The following is an 8,098-nucleotide window of genomic DNA, read 5'->3' as shown; positions in this document are numbered from 1 at the left end:
ACGGGACATACGCTGTCCATCTGCACAGCGCTGACTTTCACCCTCACAGATAACAACACAACTGCATGACTACATCCATGTGCACAAAGAGACAGAAGAGTCAAGGGTACAGAGGCTAATACAAACCAAGGAGAAAGCTCTGTTGGTGACAGAGACCACTAGGTGAACACCAGGCCCAGTTCACTTCTATTTCACACTCCTGGATGGAATTCACTGGCTTGTGTTACACAGCAGGAGAGACTAGATGATAATTAACATCCCATGTCCCGTCATCAGTTATGGGTTAGATTCTCAGCTGATGTAAATCTACATAGCTCCTTTGAGTCCAATGGAGTTAGTCCTGATGTACACCAACAGGATGAGTGACAGAGAGGAATCAGTCCCATTAAACCCAATGGAGTTACTCAGGATTCAGATCATGGCGAGTGAGAGGAGAATCTGCAGCCTGGTGGAGCTGAGGATCCGGCCCTTTCAGGTTAATACTGCTACCTTTATTTATGCCACTGAGCTGCTGGTCCTGGGGGTCTGTGAGTGTCCTCTAAAATGATGCAAAATCTCAGTTAATTGGTGACTCCGCTGAGGTCTCAGACCAGGAGCCTGGAGGGGATTCAGAGACCGGGTCCCAAAGGGACCTTGGCTGATTTAAAGACCATGGACAGACTAAAGGCTGTGGGAAGCTGTGAGAAAGCTCTGGGCTCTGCAGCAGCCTGTGGCAATAGGCTGTGGACATCCCTGGCTACCTTCGAGACGATGAGGTCTGCAGGCTGGATAACAAAAGCGCAGACCAGGCACCTCTGCTGTGTAATGTGCTGTTTTGGGTAAGAAATCTGGACACTTCTACACAGGGGTCACAGCCAGGGGGAAGAGGAAAATTCCATTCAGCTGGATTGTCCTCTCACAATGCAGCCAGTCTAAGACAACTGGTCTGGTAAAGATTTTCTCTGTCCCTCAGTCTCTTCCTGTCTTGAAATCTGTCAGTCTGCACCTCACTCAAGGACAATGTCACCCAAATATTTTCTTTAGAGAAAAATCCATCCATCCATCTGTCCGTGCGTCTCTCTGCAGTACCTGTCTGCCTGTCTCTCTCATGTGCATGTGTATCATTTATCTCCCTCTCTCTGATAATCTCTGTGTGGCTATGTACACACCACAGCTGGGATCGGTATAAATTACATTGCTCAAGGGACTGAATAAGCCAGTGTAAGTTACACCGACCTAAGCGCTGGTGTGGAGAACTCTGTTGGGGGGAGAGTTTCTCCCACTGACATAGCCACTGCTGCTCGCAGGGGCTGGAGTATTTAAGTTGACGGTAGAGCTCTGTCCCATCGGCTTAGCCTGTCTGTATTAGCCGTGCTACAGCGATGCTGCTGTAAGCTCTGTAGTGTAGCCAGCATGTGATAACCCCAACACGGCCCCTTGTCTGTCTCAGCAGCACCTCTCATGCATGGGGAAAACTCCCTGAGAAAATGTAAATAGACACTTCATTATTGTCCTTCTAACCTGACCTTAAATTTTTACAGAATGATATTATGATAATTATTGATATTTGTAGAACACAACCTGCTGATCATGGCTGAGCAGATGACAAGCTGTCACTATTCCTCTTTTTTCCTTTTCCCTTTTTCTCTAACCCCCATAACAATTCATATTAACAAAGCTGGGACAATTCTTCACCAGATTCATTTGTTCATATGTTGCATCCGCACCCTCTCCTTTAACACAAACACAGAGCAGCACCTACATTGATAAAAATGAATCCCTGCCAAAACAAAGTACTCCACTGCACACACAATAATCCCTGTGCAGAGAGAAGGAGAGAAAGAACAAGCCACATATGACAAATGTTGGTCACATCCCCTAATCCACCACTGGAAGAATCTAAGGTGCAGTTACAGGCACCATTTTGGCAGTTGGGGGTTTGTCTGATTGTCTGATTGGATCCAGGTGGGGCTAATTGCGGGGGCGGGGTTTGAGGGGTAAGTGCAGGGGCGGGGCAACTGCCCCAGCCTTATAAAAGGCAGCCAGCTGCGAACCAGCTGAGCACCAAACAGAGGGGCGGCTAACAGAAGGAGAAGGAGGGAGTTTGCCTGGGAGTTCGCCTGTGGAGAGAGCCCACTGCAGGTGTTTGCCTTTCAGGCATTGCGGAGGAGCACCTGAGGAGGCTCTCAGAGCAGAGATATGGAGATGGAGCGATCTGTTGTTGTCACCTGCACTGGGTGTGCTATGTTTGTCTTCCTCCCCAGGATAGAGATGACTTCATCTGTACCAAGTGCAGGCTGGTTGCCTTATTGAAAGAGAAGGTTAAAGGACTAGAGGCCCAAATGTCAACCCTGCAGTGCATTACAGAAAACAATGTCTTTCTCCATCAGGCACAGGCAGAGGGTAAGCAAGATTCAGAGAAGGCCGGGCAGGAGAAAATGAAGAACGGGGAAGGAAATTGGCAGCATGTGACCTCCCGAAGAAAGAGAACCCATGTGCCCACCATGCAGATAGAAGTAAGGAATCGTTATCATCCTCTCTGCACAAGTACTATGGCAGAGAATGATTTGGAGGACCCTTCAGAGGGAATGGATCAGAAGGAGACCCGTTTGATCAGAAGGCAAGGGATGAATTCTCCTAGGGATGGGGGTTCCACAACCACCATTCCCAAGAGGAAGAGAAGGGTGATGGTGGTCGGGGACTCCCTCCTAAGGGGGACGGAGTCATCCATCTGCCGTCCGGACCGGGAAACTAGAGAAGTGTGCTGCTTGCCTGGAGCTAGGATTAGGGATGTGACGGAGAGACTGCCAAAACTTATCAAGTCCTCAGACCGCTACCCCTTCCTGCTTCTCCACGTGGGCACCAATGACACTGCCAAGAATGATCTTGAGCGGATCACTGCAGACTATGTGGCTCTGGGAAAAGAGATAAAGGAGTTTGAAGCGCAAGTGGTGTTCTCATCCATCCTCCCTGTTCAGGGAAAAGGCCCAGGTAGGGACCGTCGCATTGTGGAAGTAAATGCGTGGTTACGCAGGTGGTGTCGAAGAGAGGGCTTTGGATTCTTCGATCATGGGATGTTGTTTCAGGAAGAAGGACTACTAGGAAGAGACGGGATTCATCTAACAAAGACAGGGAAGAGTATCTTCGCAGACAGGCTGGCTAACCTAGTGAGGAGGGCTTTAAACTAGTTTTGACGGGGGACGGGGACCTAAGCCCGAAGGTTAGTGGGGAAGAGGGACACCGCATGGAAGCAGAAGGAGGAGGGGCAGCAGGGGAGGCCTCCCGATTCATACTGTGGAAGTAGGCCAGTCGGCTACTTATCTCAAGTGCCTGTACACAAATGCAAGAAGCCTGGGAAACAAGCAAGAGGAACTGGAAGTCCTGGCACAGTCAAGAAACTACGACATGATTGGAATAACTGAGACTTGGTGGAATAACTCTCACGATTGGAGCGCTGTCATGGATGGGTATAAACTGTTCAGGAAGGACAGGCAGGGGCGAAAGGGGGAGGAGTTGCACTGTATGTAAGAGAGCACTATGACTGCTCTGAGCTCCAGTATGAAACTGGAGATAAGTCAGTTGAGTGTCTCTGGGTTAAGCTTAGAAGCAAGAACAATAAGTGTGATGTCGTGGTGGGTGTCTGTTACAGACCACCAGACCAGGAGGATGAGGTAGATGAGGCTTTCTTTACTCAACTGGGGAAAGTTTCCAGTTCACAGGGCCTGATTCTCATGGGAGACTTCAATCACCCTGACATCTGCTGGAAGAGCAATACAGCAGAGCACAAACAATCCAGGAAGTTTTTGGAGAGTGTCGCTGACAATTTCCTGGTGCAAGTGCTGGAGCAACCAACTAGGGGCCGTGCTTCTCTTGACCTGCTGCTCACAAACAGGGAAGATTTGGTAGGGGAAGTAGAAGTGGGTGGCAACCTAGGCAGCAGTGACCATGAGATGGTCGAGTTCAGGATCCTGACAAAAGGAAGAAAGGAGAGCAGCAGGATACGGACCATGGACTTCAGAAAAGCGGACTTTGACTCCCTCAGGGAACTGATGGGCAGGATTCCCTGGGAGGCTAATATGAGGGGGAAAGGAACCCAAGAGAGCTGGCTGTATTTTAAAGAGACCTTATTGAGGGCACAAGAGCAAACCATCCTGATGTGCAGAAAGAATAGCAAATATGGTAGGCGTCCAGCTTGGCTTAACAAAGATGTCCTTGGCGAACTTAAACGCAAAAAAGAAGCTTACAAGAAGTGGAAGCTTGGTCAGATGACTAGGGAGGATTATATAAACACTGCTCGAACGTGCAGGAATGAAATCAGGAAGGCCAAAGCACAATTGGAGTTGCAGCTAGCAAGGGACATGAAGGGGAACAAGAAGGGTTTCTACAGGCATGTTGCCAACAAGAGGAAGATTAGAGAAAGTGTGGGCCCCTTAGAGAATGAGGGAGGCGACCTAGTGACGGAGGATGTGGAGAAAGCTGAGGTACTCAATGTCTTTTTTGCCTCTGTCTTCACAGACAAGATCAGCTCTCAGACTGCTGCACTGGGTGGCACAGAATGGGAAGGAGGCGAACATCCCACAGTGCTGAAGGAACGGGTCCAAGACTATTTAGAAGGATTGGACATTCACAAGTCCATGGGGCCGGATGCAATGCACCCGAGGGTGCTGAGGGAGTTGGCTGAGGTGATTTCAGAGCCATTGGCTATTATCTTTGAAAGCTCGTGGGAACAGGGGGAGGTCCCTGACGACTGGAAAAAAGCAAATGTAGTGCCCATCTTCAAAAAAGGGAGGAAAGAGGATCCCGGGAACTACAGACCGGTCAGCCTCACCTCAATCCCTGGAAAAATCATGGAGCAGGTCCTTAAGGAATCCATTTTAAGGCACTTGGAGGAGAGGAAGGTGATCAGGAACAGTCAACATGGATTCACCAAGGGAAAGTCATGCCTGACCAACCTGATTGCTTTCTATGATGAGGTGACTGGCTCTGTGGATGTAGGGAAGGCGGTGGATGTGATATACCTTGACTTTAGCAAAGCTTTTGATACTGTCTCACACAGTATTCTTATCAGCAAGTTAAAGAAGTATGGGTTGGATGAATGGACTATAAAATGGATAGAGAACTGGCTAGAGCATAGGGCTCAACGAGTAGTGATCAATGGCTCCATGTCTAGCTGGCAACCGGTCACAAGCGGAGTGCCCCAGGGGTCAGTCCTGGGGCCGGTTTTGTTCAACATCTTTATTAATGATCTGGAAGATGGGGTAGATTGCACCCTCAGCAAGTTTGCAGATGACACTAAGCTGGGGGGAGTGGTAGATACCCTGGAAGGTAGGGATAGGATACAGAGTGACCTAAACAAACTGGAGGATTGGGCCAAAAGAAATCTAATGAGGTTCAACAAGGACAAGTGCAGAGTCCTCCACTTAGGAAGGAAGAATCCCATGCACAGCTATAGACTGGGGACCGACGAGCTGGGCAGCAGCTCTGCAGAAAAGGACCTGGGGGTAACGGTGGATAAAAAGCTGGATATGAGTCAGCAGTGTGCCCTGGTTGTCAAGAAGGCTAATAGCATATTGGGCTGCATTAGGAGGGGCATTGCCAGCAGGTCACGGGAAGTGATTATTCCCCTCTATTCGGCGTTGGTGAGGCCGCATTTAGAATATTGTGTCCAGTTTTGGGCCCCCCACTACATAAAGGATGTGGACAAGTTGGAGAGAGTGCAGCAGAGGGCAACCAAAATGATTAGGGGGCTGGAGCACAGGACTTATGAGGAGAGGCTGAGGGAACTGGGCTTGTTTAGTCTGCAAAAGAGAAGGGTGAGGGGGGATTTGATAGCGGCCTTTAAGTACCTGAAAGGGGGTTCCAAGGAGGATGGGGCTAGGCTGTTCTCGGTGGTGGCAGATGACCGAACAAGGAGCAACGGTCTCAAGTTGCAGGGCGGGAGGTCTAAGTTGGACATTAGGAAAAAGATTTTTACTAGGAGGGTGGTGAAGCACTGGAATGAGTTGCCTAGGGAGGTGGTGGAATCTCCATCCTTAGAGGTTTTTAAGGTGAGGCTTGACAGAGCCCTGGTTGGGATGATATAGCTGGGGTTGGTCCTGCTTTGAGCAGGGGGTTGGACTAGATGACCTCCTGAGGTCCCTTCCAACTCTAATATTCTATGATTCTATGATTCTATGATAAAGATGGGTAAGAGCCTGCATAGAATAGAGATGAAGAGAAGAAACTGGAATTGAGTAGAATAGAATAGGACATCCCCTTTGTCTGTTTGTCTTTGGATTGTAAGATCTTGAAGGCAGACATTTTCTCTTTCTGAGTTCTGCACTGCACAGTGAGGACCTGATCCCAACAGGCATGAGAATGATGTAAATATAAACTACTGCGAATGAAAGGCAGTAATGGGGTGACATGCAGTAATGCGGCGGCAGTGGAAGGAAGGGTGAGCATAGAAGGTATAAAAAGGATGTTATTTTTTTTTGTTTCACTAACTCATTGGCATTATTTCTCTCCCCTACCCCAGGAATGAGTCCATTGTGGGGTTGGTCAACCGCACTGTGGTGACTCATTTCATCCTCTTATGAATCCCTCACACTGACGGCCTTCAGACCATCCTCTTCGTTGTCTTCTTAGTTTTCTACCTCTTCACCCTCCTGGGCAACCTGCTCATCTTATCAGCCATCCTTGGTGACTCCCACCTGCACACCCCCATGTACTTCTTCCTAGTATGATCTATAAGAACTGAATAGATAGAAGATGGTTGAATGGAAAAGAAGAAAGGACAATTAAATTGAGTAGCATCAAATAGAATCAATGAAATATTAAGAGTCCTGATTCTCCACTTACTTTCACCTAACTTTTGATGGTTAGAAAGGTTTACACTTGTAAATTAAGTATAGTGTGCTAAGGAATAAACAAACCATAATTTATTGAGATTACTAATCTGGCTGCATTATCTCTGTGCCTCCAGGAATGACCCTGTCTCACATGGAAATGGAGAATCGCATTGTGGTGCCGGAATTCATTCTGTTAGGGATCCCCAACACCAAAGGCCATGAGACCATCCTTTTCATCAGCTTCTTAGCTTTCTACCTCTGCACCCTGCTGGGCAACCTGCTCATTTTATCAGCCATCCTCGCTGACTCCCGCCTGCACACCCCCATGTACTTCTTCCTCTGCAATCTCTCTGTGGTGGACCTTGGATTGGCCTCCATCAGCACCCCTAAATTGCTGGTCGATCTCTGGGCCAAGAGTACAACCATCTCGCTGGGCGGGTGCATGTCCCAGGTCTTCTTCTACCACTTCCTAGGCAGCACCGAGGGCCTGCTCTACACCGTAATGGCCTTTGACAGGTACTTGGCCATCTGCAACCCGCTGCGCTACCTGATCATCATGAACTGGAGGGTGTGCGCCATCCTGGCTGCCGGCACCTGCGTCACCAGCTCCTTTCATGCCACCATTCTCACCAGCCTGACCTTCACCCTGCCCTACTGCGGTCCCAATGTGGTGGACTATTACTTCTGTGACGTCTTCCCTGTGGTGAAGCTGGCCTGCGCAGACACGTATGTCATCGAGACCGTGACCTTTACCAACATTGGGGTAGTGGCCATGACCTGCTTCTTCCTCATCCTTGTATCCTATGTCTGCATCGTCTACTCCATCCTGAAGATGAACTCAGCCGAAGGGCGACGCAAAGCAGCCTCCACTTGCTCCTCACATCTGATGGTGGTGATGCTGTACTTTGGGCCCTGTGTCCTGATCTACACGCAGCCACAGCTGAGCAAAGTGCTGGTGACCGCTTTGCAGATCTCTGCCGACGTGGCCACGCCCATGCTGAACCCGGTCATCTACACGCTGAGGAACAAGGAGGTGAAACGGGTTCTGAGGAAACTGAGAGGGGGTCAGGCGACTGCAAGTTGATGTGCTGCATCTGCAGAAGTAGCATGTGGGTGAGCATTGAAATAAGTCTACAAATTCCTCCGCATGGCTCTTATGTGGCTTCTGTGAGAGTCTGTTTCTCTCCTTCCCCATACAGTCTCACCTATCTGTCTGGAGCTCTACAAATAATAGAAGTGCTCCTAAAAGCATCTAGCTGTCTTGTACATGCTTTAAGGCTGACATGTTC

The 8,098-nt window shown here is 49.0% G+C and overlaps 1 protein-coding gene across 1 annotated transcript; it reads left to right on the top strand.

The window, feature by feature from the left end:
* The first annotated feature begins 6,966 nt into the window (after window positions 1-6,966).
* Window positions 6,967-7,893, top strand: LOC137159344 (putative olfactory receptor 10D4). Its single transcript, XM_067557505.1, has one exon. It carries the CDS (start codon window positions 6,967-6,969, stop codon window positions 7,891-7,893), a length of 927 nt encoding a protein of 308 aa, XP_067413606.1.
* The last annotated feature ends 205 nt before the right edge of the window (window positions 7,894-8,098 follow it).

This window comes from Emydura macquarii, unplaced genomic scaffold (genome assembly GCF_026122565.2).
Source record: "Emydura macquarii macquarii isolate MOO-44397 ecotype Brisbane River unplaced genomic scaffold, CSIRO-AGI_Emac_v2 contig_1866, whole genome shotgun sequence".
Classification (NCBI taxonomy): domain Eukaryota; kingdom Metazoa; phylum Chordata; order Testudines; family Chelidae; genus Emydura; species Emydura macquarii.
The sequence above is the reverse complement of the archived record's forward strand: the minus strand, read 5'-3'. Positions and strand labels throughout refer to the sequence as shown.

Bases quoted from the DNA above. Each gene is read 5' to 3' on its own strand.
- LOC137159344 (XM_067557505.1), top strand. From the start codon at position 6,967: ATGGAGAATCGCATTGTGGTGCCGGAATTCATTCTGTTAGGGATCCCC.